Source organism: Crinia signifera, chromosome 2 (genome assembly GCF_055691185.1).
Source record: "Crinia signifera chromosome 2, ASM5569118v1, whole genome shotgun sequence".
In the NCBI taxonomy this organism is placed as follows: domain Eukaryota; kingdom Metazoa; phylum Chordata; class Amphibia; order Anura; family Myobatrachidae; genus Crinia; species Crinia signifera.
In genome coordinates, this window is record NC_139218.1 from 13,400,805 (window position 1) to 13,417,799 (window position 16,995).

The 16,995-nt window shown below is 46.8% G+C and overlaps 1 protein-coding gene across 1 annotated transcript in view; it reads right to left on the reverse strand.

Annotated features, from left to right (window-relative positions):
- Positions 1-16,995, reverse strand: part of ARHGAP31 (Rho GTPase activating protein 31) — a 133,540-nt gene that overhangs the window by 65,917 nt on the left and 50,628 nt on the right. Inside the window, exon 2 of the mRNA XM_083171570.1 lies at positions 4,667-4,769. Coding sequence (XP_083027696.1) covers positions 4,667-4,769 — 103 coding nt within the window. The remainder of the gene's footprint in view (positions 1-4,666; positions 4,770-16,995) is intronic.

Consider the following 16,995-nt stretch of genomic DNA (forward strand, 5'->3'; position numbering starts at 1 on the left):
TTTAAATGATTGCCGCTTTTTAAAAAAATGGAAATTTCTTACCAAATCTCTCACTTTCTGAATCTTTGATTTTATTAGATTTCACCCAATATGTGTATCTGATTAGGAAATACTGTAGCTATTATTAAGTATCATATGCTTAAGAACCACAGGACTAGGATGTTACTAAGCCTCATGATCTGAAGGACAGTTTATGAATGAATGAGATTATTGTATATGATCCATCTACCGTGGTAATAGAAAGTTTATAGTACATTCCGAATTCTTCTTCATTTCTGCATAAATGAGACCTTACATGAGACACCTCCCCCCCCTTGAGACACCCGATCGGACAGGGGCACACCCATGTTCTGATGGTCCCACCCAGCGCTCCTATGGGTGCGCCCAGCGTTTTTTGTGGCACCACAGGGCAGGCCCGTCGGAACACCCCTTGCCTGTCACTCAGGCATTGAGTGCCCCGGCGAATGAAAAATTAGCCAAAAGGCGCTCACTGTGGGGATTTGCACATGCGCCTAATCAAGCTTGCACAGGCTCCCACACTCGGACCCTTAGTGACTGGTGTGACCCCTTCTTTGGGTAGTGATGACATTAATCTAACAATTATGGTAACTGCCAATCTGTCAGTTTGAAGACATTTTGACCCTTTCCACATGGTAGAATAACTCATGAAAGCACGTTTTGTAGAACACCCGCTCCTGGTCCTGCTACATCATTTCTAATTGATTATGGTCTGGACTTTGTTTGGGCCATTACATAACTCAAACTTCTAGGTCTTCAACCATTATTCTGTAATCTGTGAACTGATCTGTGAGATTAGGGTGGTTGTCTAGCTGCAAGATCCACCTTGTGCTGACAGCGTCCCGCAGATTTTGCTGGTACAATCCGGAAATTCCAAGTTCATCCAATGCTGGCATGTTGTCCATGGCAGCGGAAATCGCCCCAAAGTAGGAAATACTGTCACCAACGCATTTCACATTTGGGACGAGGTTCTCATGATGGAATGCAGTGTTTGTTTTTCTCCAGACATAGCGTTTCTCGCTCAAACCAAAGAAGTTCTATTTTAGATCAATAAGTCTGCATAACATTCAGTCAGTAGCTTCATCCAAGTGACTTCCAGCAAACTTTAAACAGGCAGCAATGTTCTTACTGGAGAGTAGACGCTACACCTGTGTTCTCTTCCCATTGACGCTGTGCTCGTTCACTCAAGTGCCGGATGGTGGACTCATGAACATGGACATTAGCCAGAGAGAGAAAAGCCTACAGATCCTTGGACATTACCCTGCTCTTTATAATCATAATATTATATTCTTGCTTAAGAAGAGGACTTCCCAACCATGGTTCTCATTGCACACTAGCAGTCCAGGTTTTAAGGATAGCCATACTTGAGTACCATCTGTGCCCAGGTTGGACATCACCAATATCTGGACTGTTACGGTAACTTCAACCAAGGTTATCAAACAGTGGACCGTGGTGGCCAACTCCTTGTGTGGTCTTCTCCATCCAGGTGATCATCAACAGGTCTTAGATCTCAAGGCTTGGCATGACTTCACCAACCTGCGTAGTGATGACCAGACTTTTGTAATGAAGACTTCTTACTCTGATATCCCATTTACCTGACCGGATAATCCTAGAGGTTCACGTACCCCCCACCCCCCCACCCCCACGCACACACACACAGTGCCTGTGGTTCAAAGGTCAACATGCACAAGGTCGACAATGGCAAAAATGTTGACACATTAAAAAAAATATAAAAGAGCCTCATGTCGACCATTTTGCATGTCGACCATAGTGATGTTGACCTGTTGTGTATGTCGACCTTTTGGTGTCGACCTATTAGCTTTTGACTTAGCCTAACATCCGGATACTGATTTCAGCACATTCAGGAGGTTATTTACTATGATGGGAGTTCTATTGAAGATGGGGTGTTGCTATGGGGAACCAATCTGAATCTAACAGAACGTGTGTATATACAGGACAGACTGAGTGCGCTAAAGCAGCTGGATAGGTCCACACAACCCAGAAAAAAGGTTCTCCTTTAAAACCTCCACCAAAGACAAATTTCAACATATAGGGCAGTATTCAATGAGAAAAGTTCTCCGTGTTTTGTGGAGAACTTGTGCTTTGTTCGCCTTGGACGGAGCATTTTGCTCTCCAAAAGCGAGCAACCCTATTCAATGTGAAATTCTCTCCGTCTTTCTAAGTGATGTTCTCCGTGTCTCTCCGTGTAGCAATTCTCCATCTTTTGATGGAGAGCTGGAATGTGAACTTTTAAACTAAAAGGTTTTTTTAAGAAATTTTGGTGTCAAAAAATCAGTTTTTTTTTTCTGTGAAGGGGCATGTTATTTTTATTCATGTGCTTATAGCACATGAATATATATTTAATTAAAAAAAAAATGTTTTAATTTTTTTTTTTTTACACAGTGCAGCCAGCAGGGGGCCGGAGCGCTCGAGCCGCTCATTACATATTCATATATTCACTGCACCCGATCGATAGTATGCACGAACGGGTGCAGTGAATACTGGGTCCCCCGCTGGCTATAGGGGGGTGCAGCCTGTGCTGCCTGGGTCCCGGAGAGCCCCCTTCCTCTCCACATTCCTCTGGAGCAGCCAGGGAGACTTAAATCTCTCTGGCTGCTTCCGGCTCCCTGAAAGCTCCCTGCTCCCTGCAGGGGTTAAGACTCTCCGCGAGTGGCGGAGAGTCTTAACCACATTGAATAGAGGGAGCAGGAGTGGCAGAGAGCCCTCCGGAACAGGGAGAGTGCATGGAGAGCGAAATAAAACGCTCTCCATGCACGGAGAACTTTGACATTGAATACTGCCCATAATATGGGTCACAGACTCATCCGGCGCTCCGTAGCAATGTTTCCTGAGAAGATTTCACAGCATATACTCCACATGTAGGGAATATAAAAGAAATATCTCATAGTGTAATACAACCAAAGAATTTATTACATAAGAGACATTCAGACAAGACAGTTTAAAAACATATCCTCCGCTGCCAGTATATCAAAGGGGTAATTACCAAATCCAGGGGAACTGTTGGAACACAGTTCAATTGAGCGTGTTAAGCACAGTCCATAAGAGTCAGGATACCGGTTCTCCTTTCCTCCCTGATGCGCTATTCTGATTCCTGGATAGGTCCCTTCGTTCTGCTGCACGGCGGGTATTAGGTGCGGGCTTCACCACCATCACATTCCGGCAGCCGCGGCAAAGGATTATGGGACTTGTAGTGTCTGGATGTCTAGGAATCCAGCCGCGCTGCCGGAGGTTTATGATTGGCCAAAACAGACTTAAAAGTCAGGTACAGCGGGCAAAGAAAACACACCTTGATAAAGTCCCCAGAAGGGGAGGAAACGCGTTGGTGGTGAAGCCCGCACCTAATACCCGCCGTGCAGCAGAACGAAGGGACCTATCCAGGAATCAGAATAGCGCATCAGGGAGGAAAGGAGAACCGGTATCCTGACTCTTATGGACTGTGCTTAACACGCTCAATTGAACTGTGTTCCAACAGTTCCCCTGGATTTGCTAATTACCCCTTTGATATACTGGCAGCGGAGGATATGTTTTTAAGGGATGCAGTTACAATCCCGGCGGTCGGGATCCCGGCGTTCAGAATCCCGACACCGGAATCCCGACCGCCGAAATGCCGACACATTCTCCCTCCGTGGGTGTCCACGACACCCCTGGAGGGAGAATAAATTAGTGTGCCGAGCGTAGCGAGGCACCGGGCCCGCTGCGTGGCAAGCGCAGCGAGCCCGCAAGGGGGGGCGATCCACGTCCCCCCCTTGTCGGCATTTCGGCTGTCGGGATTCCGGCGTCGGGATTCAATACTGAATCCGTTTTTAAACTGTCTTGTCTGAATGTCTCTTATGTAATAAATTCTTTGGTTGTATTACACTATGAGATATTTATTTTATATTCCCTACATGTGGAGTATATGCTGAGAAATCTTCTCAGGAAACATTGCTACGGAGCGCCGGATGAGTCTGTGACCCATTTTATATGTTGAAACCAATCTGAATCTGTCTATTATCTTCTAAGGGAGGGGGAGAGGGAGGGAGAGATGTCCCTCTAAATAATTAGTAACTATAAATACCTACAAATGATTGGAGTGAAATGATTTCTGTATCGCGGTCCTGTTACTGGGCCAGTGAAGTATGAGGTCACTGGTTATTCCCATGTGGTAATACCTAATTAAGGGATGCGGTTAATTTCCCGGCGGTCAGGATCCCGGCGGTCGGAATCCCGACACTGGAATCCCGACCGCCGAAATCCCGAAACTTTCTCCCTCCGTGGGTGTCCACGACACCCATAGAGGGAGAATAAAATGCCGAGCGTAGCGAGGCACCGGGCCCGCTGCGTGTCGAGCGCAGCGAGCCCGCAAGGGGGGGCGATCCATGTCCCCCCCTTGTCGGGATTTCGGCGGTCGGGATTCCAGTGTCGGGATTCCGACCGCCGGGATCCCGACCGCCGGGAAATCATATCGGATCCCCTAATTAATACATCTTTTATAGCTCACACAAACCAGAACAGGGAGGGTTCTGACCTATATCGTCTCATTTATCTTTTAGTAGTTACAAGCTTTAAAAACAAAATTCTGCGTCTGCAAACCTGCCAAGCTACACACTCCATGTTTTCTGCCTTAATCCCAAAAAAGAGCGAGTACCTCAGCTTCTGTATATTGGACGTTATTCCTGACAGCCGGTAGATACCATCCACAACGCCGTGACTCTCGATGAACTCTGCGCAGCTCTTCAGCACCAGGGGAACTGCGGGAGAGAGACGAAAAGGGGTCACTCAGAGAGGATTGGGTCATATTTGTAGAAAAAAAAAAGTCAGCGCAAAATAAACCCCACCCAAAATCTTAGCAAACCCCACCCAGATCCGTAAACACAAATATTTACACAACAACGGCCACTTCCTGTTATGTAACGCCCCTTTTCAGGGTCCATAATAATAATAATCATAATAACAATATTTTCTATACTTATCACACTTACATATTTAGGGGGTATTCAATTTAGTCCCTTTCTGGAGCTAGTTGATAAAACTGACTTTCCTATTCAATCACGGCCATTTTCGAATGGTTTTTGGTCATGTTACTATTATGCAGTTTCGCTTTTTTTTTAAGTTTTAAAAAGCAATTTTTAAAAAATGACCCCGGTTTCGTCAAAAACATGCAAATCAGCAAGTTATTGGCCAATCCACGTGCTTTCCAATTGCGTCTTTTCAATTGCCAAAACAACTGGCACGAAATTGAATACCCCCTGAGGGGTAAATTAGCAATCAATCAAATTCTAGGATGCTATAGATAAATGAAAGATAGAATCTGATTGGTGTTGCTATTGGCAACATCACTTCTTTTCATTTTTAGAAGTTGGAATCTTCTAACAAAATATAAAGTTGTACCAGTTTGAATCTCAACTCTTTTTTTTTTTTTTTTTTACCAATAGTCGAGCAATTAGCATCACAGCCAGCAATTGGTGCCAAATGACCCAGACCCTACACTGTCTGGTTACCAGTGCCTCAAGTCATTCATATCACACTGCACCCCTGGAGTTACGTTACCCCAGCTGCAATGTACTGTTGAGTTAATAAGCACAATTGATGTGACATTACACTAATTACAAGCTGTGACGCCTTATGAATCCAGCATCATAAATAAGGATCTGATAACACATCCGGAGGGTGCAGACACATTAATATGGATTAACCCACGTTGGCCCTGAGGTCTGAGCTGTTCTTTCCTCAGCTACTGAATAACTCTCATCATCATCAATTATTCATAAAGTAGTACTTTCCGCAGCTCATACAACCAGGGGTGGGGCAATTATCCTGCTGAAGGATATATGGAGAATGACACAATCGACATTTACAGTATCACACAGTGAAAAGAGTGGAGGAGTTGCCCTTAGCAACCTGTCAACTTTTACCAATCATTTTATCTCGTGTGACGCAGAACGCAGATCTGTCCCTTACCGGTTACCGTATAACTGCACTCGGGGTGCACTCGTTACAGATGACTTTCTATTTACTCTACATATCAGCAGCTACTTCTGTTATCAGCTTTCATCCCCACTCGTCCAAAAGCACCTTAGGCGCTGAAGTGTCACATTCCTGGCGTGGGTACTGCGCTGCGCTCGCCCGGTGATCACCCCTTTCTTCACCACACACTGATGGTACCTTCACTTCCACAATGTATGGATATATTGCTCATACTGTACCTCCAAACTGTCCTGATCATTGGCGGCTACAGCGATGGCGCTACAGCACAGTTTAAAATTCAAAAAGGGGTTCCACACCAACTGCTAGTGAGTCAGTTTGGAATGGCAGTTAGTGTGGTTCCCCTATTTGAATTTTTAACTGCTCTGCAGCCACCACCACGCTCCCCCCTTTTGGAGCCTCACCTGGTCCTGATATATGTGGGCCTGTCCAGATTCTAGGGTACTGTGCTACAGTTCCCTCAGGCAGCACTAGGAAATGTTGGTTGGTGTGCCAGTTATACGTCCCAACATTTCCTTTTTTTCCCTCAAACTATGCCCACGCCACCTGCTATGGCGTTGGCGCAAATCTTGGAACTCCACTCTGGCGGTATGCCATATACCCAGCTCTTCCGACATTATCCTAGACCCCTTCCCCACATCTAAAATCTCCACCACCAGAGATGATCCACACTGATCATCTATATATACTGTATGTCTGGGTGTGGTATAATAGACCGACAGTCGGGATTCCGACAGTCATTACTCAGACGCAATGAAGCCGCTGCGCTCGCCACCTATTTTATTCTCCCTCTATGGGGGTCGTGGACCCCTACGAAGGAGCAGTCGGGATTCCGACGTCGGAGTAATGACTGTCGGAATCCCGACTGTCGGGGAGCCGTCCGGCACCCGTATGTCTAGTGTCTGATTGTGTGTCTCCAAAACAAGTGAAACTACATCTCTTTCTCTCTCACACACATGCACAAACACAGAGGCAATCACAAGGTAGCAGACTAGCTCTGAAAGCATTTGCTTCAAGCGGGCTTACTAGTTTAAGATAATTGAATTAAAGACTGGTTACGCAGGGGTGTTCCCAAGTTGTGCGCTCACTGGGCAGTATGTATACAATTTTTTTGTTTGTTTGTACACAAATATCAGTCAGGAAAGAAGTTTTTTGTAATCGCTTCTCTTATTGCGTTATGGTCACACCCAGCTGGCGCAGTCCAGGTGCTGTTATTTTCTCGCTGGCTGGGCATCAGCTGAGCCGGATCTGTTCCTGTTGATTTGTGAGATGCCAGCTGGTTCTATCTGCCTACAATGCTGAAACCAGGAGAACATCTGCATCATCTGATTTCCTGCAGCTGGAGAAACACAGAGACACCTCAGACGTCTTGTCAGCTGATTGTATCGACTGACAAGTTGTGATGATCATCCGCTATCTGAGAGCCTGGGAGAGTAACTGCTCACATTCTGGAGAGAACATCCCCCAAGAATGGACATGAAACCTATGTGGGCAGCTCCGGCATCCTTGGCATATGGAACTTTTTATAAACTACATTTACAATGGTGGCAGATATAGGACCGTGATGCAGTTTGATCCCATGATCCATGTTGCCAGATCTGATATCTTATAATACAGTGTAACAACCAATAATTCTGCATATAGCTGAAGCAGGAAGGCAGCTGGGCAGATCATCACCTGCAATACTTGTAGTTTCCCCTCCAATTGTCCTGCTCACCAAATACAGAAGGTTATAGTGACATCACTGAGAATGCAGCGTATCCAGTTATTAGGAACCAGTGACGTCACGGAGAGTGCAGCCTATCCAGTCACTAGGAACCAGTGACGTCACTGACAGTGCTGCCTATCCAGTCACTAGGAACCAGTGATGTCACTGACAGTGCTGCCTATCCAGTCACTAGGAACCAGTGATATCACTGACAGTGCAGCCTCTCCAGTCACTAGGAACCAGTGACATCACTGAGAGTGCAACCTATACAGTCACTAGGAACCAGTGACGTCATAGAGAGTGCTGCCTATCCAGTCACTAGGAACCAGTGACATCACTGACAGTGCAACCTATACAGTCAGGGGCGGATCCAGGATAAAATGACAGGGGGGGCACCATGATAAAAGAGGGTTTAGGTGGGGGAGGGCCAGTGTTAGTGGTGCCAGTCAGGGCTATTTTTGTGCAGGCTCTAGCAGGAACTGTGGCCCTTATTCTAGTTCACTCTTTCTGACAAAATATTTCTTAGATGGACAAAACCATGTGCACTGCAGGTGAGGCAGGTGTAAAACCCCACCCAAATCTAATTATCTCTGCACAAGTAACACCTGCCTCACCTGCACTGCACATGGTTTTGTCCATCTAAGAAATATTTTGTCAGAAAGAGTGAACTAGAATAAGGGCACAGTTCCTGCTGGAGCCTGCACAAAAATAGCCCTGGTGCCAGTGTACATGCTAAGAGAGCGGCAGAGAGAGGGTGGCAATGGGATTAAAAATAGGCCCACCATGGCAACAAAAGTGTAGGATGTAGTTGTGCGTGCCGAAGGCGCGCTCTGGAAAAGGGGGTGTGGCCACTCAACAGGGGGCATGTCCTTGAGTGTAGTGTACAACACCGTATACAACTTCTACACATTATGCTACAAAATACTAGACCCCATTATACTTGCCCCTTACAAATGATGCCAAATTGAATGAGCCAAAATTCAAACAATGCCACATGGATTGTGTCAAAATTCACATAATGCCACACGGATTGAGCCAAAATTTACATAATAACACACGGATTGAGCCAAAATTCACAAAATGCCAAATGGATTGAGCCAAAATTCACATAATGCCAAATGGATTGAGCCAAAATTCACATAATGCCAAATGGATTGTGTCAAAATTCACATAATGCCACATGGATTGAGCCAAATTCATAAGATGCCATATGGATTGAGCCAAAATTCACATAATGCCACACGTATTGAGCCAAAATTCACATAATGCTACACGGATTGAGACAAAATTCACATAATGCCACACGGATTGAGCCAGAATTCACATAATGCCACACAGATTAAGATAAAATTCACAATACGCTTCATAAACAGGGACATTGTCCACCAAAGGCGCGCATTAAACATTTACACCATAATGTCCATTGCACGTTAAGTTACACGGCATGATGTCCATCATGTATTATGCCAAACACCATAATGCCTATTAAAAATTATGCTACATACAGTAATACTGCTTATCTACATGCTCATTGCCAAGGGTTCCATGCTCATTGCCAGAGGTTCCATGCTCGTTGCCATGTGGGATTACATGCTCATTGCCAATGGGGAATACATGCTCGTGGTAAATGGGGGACAGCCACCGCCAGGCAGACGTGATCGCCACTGACAGTGGCAGAGCCTTGCTGTATTCAGAGCACTGCAGGTCCTGGCTATTTGAAATAATACCCATTTCACACCAGAAAATGCATTCCCAGGTTGGCCCCTTTTACACCAGCCTAGTCCCTGCATTTTCTGGTGTGAGGGGGCGAGAAAACCACCCCTCCCCCCCTTTAACCAGTTATCTCATTTAACCGGCTATATCTTCGGAACTAACTGACCCATTTACATGAGACAAGTATCATATTGAAGAACTTTTGAGTGGACTTTGAATGATTTTGGTCCAGTGAAACTGGAACGTTTGTTTCCAGAGTAATCTGCCCTCAAAGAACCTGAACAGCCATGAAATTACATTTCAAAAATAAAAAAATCGATTTACACGCTATATCTCTGGAACCGATTGACCGATATGGACCATCCTGATATCATATTGAAGGCCCCGCGATTTGGAATTGAATGACATCAACCACATGCTCCTGCGATGCCAGGGGGGGAACTGGCAGCCGTCGGAACCTGGTGGGGGTCGGAATTGACGAGTCCCATATTATCCTATGGGGAAAAAATGTTACAGCTTTGCCAGGCGATATCTCTGGTTCCCGGGGGGCTAGAGACATGGGGCTGGGCTCGTTGGAAAGCTCTGGTCCTCATCTACAAAATGAATGACAGGGGGGGCACGTGCCCGGGTGCCCCCCCCCTGAATCCGCCACTGTATACAGTCACTAGGAACCAGTGACGTCACTGACAGTGCTGGCTATCCAGTCACTAGGAACCAGTGATATCACTGACAGTGCAGCCTCTCCAGTCACTAGGAACCAGTGACGTCACGGAGAGTGCTGCCTATCCAGTCACTAGGAACCAGTGACGTCACTGAGAGTGCAGCCTATACAGTCACTAGGAACCAGTGGCATCACTGAGCACAGCCTATGCAGTGACATCACTGAGAGTGAAGCCTCTCCAGTCACTAGGAACCAGTGATGTCACTGAGAGTGCAGCCTATCCAGTCACTAGGAACCAGTGACATCACTGACAGTGCTGCCTATCCAGTCACTAGGAATCAGTGACATCACTGAGAATGCTGCCTATCCAGTAACTAGGAGCCAGTAGCTCATAAGTATTGATATTATATTGATAAGTATAAAGGTAAAAAAGGGTAGAGAAAAGAAAGCTTGGTATAACACCTGATACAGAGATATACAAAAGAGATAGAAGCGGCTCCTCCTGCTGTCCCCTCAATAAGCTGTGGGGGATGGGGGCTAGGGCACAGCGCCTCAAACCATACTTGCCTACCTGCCCCTCTCCATGAGGGAGAAGATGCTCTGTTCCTGGACTTCCCTGGTAATGTATGATTGCCATCACCTGTAGTGAGCTAAGTAATTGATAAGAAAGGTGTTTCACCACAGGTGATGGCAATCATACATTACATGGAAGTCCAGGAACAGAGCATTTTCACCCTCATGGAGTGGGTCAGGTAGGCAAGTACAGTATGCCTCAAACCAAGCCTTTTGGCTAAGATCAAGTGTAGTATCTGTTCTTATCTGTGGGTATAGACTGGCCTCTGGCAGAGAATAGAGAAAGGCTGGACTGAGTAGCTGCTCTGATGGGCGGAGGGTGTGGGACCCCTCTTTTTTGCCTGGGAGTGGTGAAAAGTCTGGCTGAGTACCTTCACCTCTGCCAGTGGTAGGAGGTGTTGTTTCCGTAAACCCACTGGTGAGAGGGGGGGAGAAACACTGGGCCTAGTAGTTTGTAGCCCCCGAAGGATGAGTCAGCGAAAGGCTCAGTCTAGTATCCATTCCCAGGGAGCGGAGAAAGGCTGGGACTGAGTAGATGGCTCCTGTTCCAGAGGTTCGTAGCCTCTGATGGGGAGACCGCAAAAGGCCCAGCTTAGTACCTTAACCCTGGGATCGGAGAAACACTGAGACTGAGTAGATTGCTCTTCCGAGGGGGTGGCAGCCCCTAAGGGAGTCAGTCGAAAAGCCCAGTGGAGTACCCATTCCCATGCCAGGGGCTGGAAAATGCCCTACGATGGGAACAGAGAAACCTTGGTCGGACGCTGATCGGTCGGTTGCTTGGAGTCCGAGGCTGCACTGTGCCCCCGGGGAAACTCGGGGGTGCAGAACATGCACGGGTGATCCCAAAATCACCATGCACTAGTAAGCACTTGCACTGCGCACTTCCCTTCAGGTAGCGCTTCACGTCCTTAACCCGTCCTTTTGGATGGGGTAGGACAATTTTTCACACCCCCACCCTGGCCTTCTGGCTAGGGTATCTTTATTATTTATTTCTCTTCCCCTCTCACGTTCGTCACTTTTCATGTTCCTTGTTTTTTGTAGTTTTGTCATGTTTTTTTGGGTAGTGTGGTCGACCCTTTCGGGCCTTCCATTTCCCCAATGTGCCGAAGCTCTCGCCTTTTGGGGAGAGCTTCGGTCCCCCGAGGACGACCCCGAGCCGCAAGGCGGAGGGAAGTCTACTGAGGGTCTCTCCAAACCTTCGGGTGTGGAGGACCCACCGTCCTAACCCTTCCGGGGGTTGAGGAATGAGGGTCTCTCTAAGCTTCGGCAAAGAGGACCCACCGTTCCCTATTTTCCCCTCTTCGGCCTTATGGTTGAGAGGGGTTAGGGGAAAAACGGGGCCCGTCTCCTTCGGGAGATGGCCCACTTCGATCGCACGGCCCCCTTTGCACGTGTTTAGGCACAGCACTGGTGGTAGGGAGCACACCTCGGGCTCCTGAGTTTCTTCAAACTCATGCCTCAAACCAAGATGAATGCATTATAGCCTTCGGGTTAGAGTAGTTGGTTGTGTATAAGCTTAGTAAGTTATGTCTGTGCGCAAATGTTAACAAATGGCGATGACTGTTATACTGATCCACTGTTCAACTTCTAATTTTATATTAAAAAAGAAAAGAAAGATTTAATTAAAAAAATATATATATTGATATTGGATTGTTTCAGTGAGGCCAGTTTTATCTATGTTCAGAGACATCTCTTTGATCAGTAGTAAGATGATCCAGGTCAGTGTGTACACAGAGTGCACTGAATGAGTTACATCATGTTTGGCCCTGTAATGTACTGTACTGTACTGTGTGTGACTAATAAAGTAATCTGCATGTAATGAGATAGGAATTAACCGAGCCTTCATTTAAAAAAACTTAGTAACAAAGAGATGTATGTCTGCACATTGAAAATGATTTACATTATATATATAATATATAGTATAGAGGCTGAAGGTGAGATGACTCAGGGCTTATTAAGAGGAGACGTGTGGTGTTACCGCTGCTTAGCAGAAAAAATCCCCTTGTATGTACAGACTGAGCAGCAGTATTCCTATTTATACATTATTACTGTTACAACATAACCATTAAACTGTCACAGAGGTTCTGCAGCTGGAGTCACACCAGGACTTCTTGGTACATTGTGCATCTGAAACTTGTCCCTTACGATACTGCCTCTGCTTCTTGGGGGACTACAACTACCATCATCTCTCCTTTGCCTACAAAGAAAGTAGGTAGGCAATCCTTGCCCCAAGTCCCTGTTTAGGCCCCCAAATTATACCCCTACCCCGTTTTTCCATGAACTGACTCGTTTCGCTCATGACTGACGCGTTTCGCCCATTACAGACGCGTTTCGCCCATTACCTACGCGTTTCGCATGGATGTCGCACAGAATGCAATGTGGACAAACGTCAGCAGCATAAATTTTATTCCAAAACATATTCTGCATGTGTAGCGATGAAGGCGTGTGACCTTTTAATAGTTAGTTAGGTCCCCAAGCCTGTGTGTCAGTAACATGCATGCAGGACAAGAGTATGGACTACTACGACGAGGCAGTGTCAGTATTTATAGCATTAGTATCCCTGGTATTCTCACAGTGTATACGCTGGACACCCGCCAGGCAACAACAGCTGTTTGAGAGGAGCCCACAATAAAGCACCACTATTCTGAGCCCCCAGCTGCCAGCAAAGTGTATGTCAATCCTCCGGAACAGATTCCAGCCAGCTTATAAGCCTTGAGACAAATGAATGTCACAGTCCATACACCACGCGCCGCACACCAGGGGCAAAGCCTGTTCTGCAAATGCTCCGACATAAGACTGGAAGCAGAACGGCCGCTGTCAGCACTTGCTAGAACAATTGTCTCTCTATGGGGGAATGCCACAATGTGTCTTTGGGACCCTCTTCATAGATACCGCACCGCCATCAAAAGGAACAGTTTGCAAAGCCCGCTAGGGAGCGTGGTTGAGCCTATGAAAAGTATGCCAAGATGAAATTCATTGAACCTGAAATAATGGGGATCGTAGTCCCTCAGTGAGGCATCTGCGGCTGGACCAGCAATGCAGTGTCTATAGGGCCCTGCGGTTAAGGGGGTCTGGCAACCACTCAGCCAATCAGCTTCTAACTACCATATTTTAGGCTGTGTTTAAAAAATAACAGGAGTTGGCTGATTGGTTGAAATTAAATTTTTAAAAATAACAAAAAAGGTGCTGTTTCTTTTTAATTAGGGTGTAAGTAAATATTTTTCGATTATTATTTTTAATAAAGTATTTGAGCACAACCGCAATATACTGAGTGCTAGGGACATGAAATAAAGGTACAATACTCAGAGGTAATGAGCGAGCTATCTCATAGATTACAGCTGGCACGGAACGCTGCGTATGACCTAGCGCGGCGAGCAATGCGCAGTGATAATAGATACTGGCAGCGCTCCACGGCTTACACACTAGAGTAAATGTTTTATTATGTAGTCATTAATCAGCTGGCAAACACAGGCCGAGTCCTCTGCCAGGGACTCGAAGGCATGCGATCACTGTGTTTCTGTGTACACATAACCATACTCTAGCTGTGTTATGGGCATCACAGTGGGCACAAAACATCCCAATTTGTGGTGTTCCAGTGCCGGAGCTGCAGCTGTGTGTTACAGCGATCGTAAAGCGAGTCCCAGCTGATGTGTACGCTTACACGTATGCTTGCAAGCGCCTGCACAGAAAAAATATCCTTCAATGGTTACTGACCTCTATTCGCAGCCAAAAAGTAGCCCAGGACTTTTTGGTTGCACAGTTTTCTGCAAATTGGGGGCAGGAATTAATGTCACGTGACATCAGATGCCCACCAAGGGGGAACTCCTGGGGCCTGTGCATTGTTTCAAGGGGCGTGGCTTCCAGGAGCCCTTCTGCGCATGCGCAAAGCGATATAGTGGGGAAGGCTCTGGGGGGGGGGGATCTGATTGGATCCCTCTCACGGGGGGAATTGTCAAGTGAAGTTCATAGGCTTCTATAGGGTAACCCCTCCCAAAAATGGTGTTACATGGCACCATACCAACTGTTTCCAAGCATCATATTGATACATACGGAATGCGGTCTAAATGAAAAGAGGATTCTCCGGGTTTATGAAGCATTTTCAGCCCCTACAGTGACACCACAGCAGTAATACACAGAAGACCTTATTCAGGTCGGTTCGCAGCAGGACTGCGTTCGCACGGGGACCAATGTTGTTTTACTGCGCACGCACATTTCTGCGCAAGTGCATACGGAGGGTGCACGCACCCAGGACAGCAGGTGGGGGGGGCAGAGAGGGGGGCGTGGGGCGGCCTCATTAGCATATAGGTACGCCCAGCGTTTCATGGACGTTCCCATGAGAACACTGGGCATTCTCATGGAAATGATGCAGGGGGCCCCGGATGTCAGCTGCCCGCCCATTCCCGCCCAAGTGTGCATGTATATGTAGGTGACTTGAAAGTCCCTTTTATATGCGTGCACCTTCCACATCTTTTGATGGCCGGCGACCATTGAATGATGTGGGTGTTCCCCGCAGCATGGGAACGAATGTCTATGTTCAACATCCATTCGCAGCCTGGGCGTGGGGACACACGCAGCGAGGGGGGGGGGCGGCTGGGCATTCACAGCGTGGGGATTGGTGGACTTGCAAGGCTGCGACCAAGTAAGGGCCTTAATACGGTCGCGACATGCCCACGGTTTGCCAGCCACTCATGGGTTAATACAGACCCGCTCACTAGGCTGCATATATTAGCTGTTTAGCGAGCAAGTAAATGGCGCCCCGCTGAACACACGCCCCCCAACGCCACCTGCATCCCCACGCTATTATGCGACCCGCATGGGGTCATCGGGTTGACCACTGACCACTGGCCAGATGTACTAAGCTTGAAAAGTGATAAAATGGAGAGTGATAAACCACCAGCCAATCAGCTCGTAGCTGCCATGTTACAGGCTGTGTTTTAAAAAATGACAGGGAGGAGCTGATTGGTTGGTGGTTTATCACTCTCCATTTTATCACTTTTCAAGGCTTAGTACATCTCGCCCTCAATCTCTAGTCCATCAGGGTCCCACTGTCGCCATTCTGACTGCCGAGATTGTGAAAGCATCCCCACAAAATAGATGGTCAGTTCTTTAGTCAACATGAAATGGATGCATCTGGTCAGACTCACACCTAGGGGCTAATTCAGCTGGGTCTGCAGGTTGCGGAATATTTCTAATCTGGCGCTACAATTCCCGGAGGCATACAGCTTGATACAAAGTATAATATATAATATGGAAATATCATTGAAGTCATCTGTTTATTCCCCAGCACAGTATTGGGTGACACAGGGGGACAGTATGTCCCCGGGGGCGACCTTTATACAAGGACACATGATAACGGATGAGACCATGAAATGATATCAGTGACATCATCGCAGCAAAGCGTACTGCAGTAACAGTGTCCACGTATAACGGGAAGGGACAATGTGAGAGCCCTTATTTATCGCCCGCTGTCACCGCCGTCATTTTATATCCTATACTTTATATCATATCAGTGACATCATCATCAGCGTACTGCAGTATCAGTGTCCACGTATAACGGGAAGGGACAATGTGAGAGCCCTTATTTATCGCCCGCTGTCACCGCCGTCATTTTATATCCTATACTTTATATCATATCAGTGACATCATCATCAGCGTACTGCAGTAACAGATCATGTCCACGTATAACGGGAAGGGACAATGTGAGAGCCCTTATTTATCGCCCGCTGTCACCGCCGTCATTTTATATCCTATACTTTATATCATGTCAGTGAAACTGCATCCGACGAGCACCAGGCCGAATCATTGCTATAAAAATGAATATAAATGTCAGCGGCGATATAACAGGTGTATTACTAGAACGTTCCATTTGTGGATGGCGAGTGACAAATGACCGCTCTCCTCAGCAGGTGCGCACAGGAGCACGCAGGAGTCTAGAAGATATTAGTCACTACACTTACTGATAGAATCGCACTGACCACCTTATGCAGAGTTATACCGCATACATCCCAACAGTCCCGATTACCGCGGGAACTTGACGGTTTTCAGAGGCGGTCCAGTGTCCCTCCCGCCACCGGCAGTGTCCTGCGGCGGGGGCGCTTTTGGGAGTCCCCCATGCGCACGGCATCTGTTCAACCTACTAACTTGTAACCTATCTGACTTGTAACTAAGTCAGATCTATAGGATTCCCTTAGTGCCCAAAAATGTACCCAGTTTTGATTTAAATTCAGTAACAGTAGTTGCTGTAACCACCCCACCGGCAATGAGTTCCAGAATGTTACTGCTCTAATGGTGAAGAATCCTCTTCTTAATTCAGTACGGAATTTCTCTTCCTCGAGCC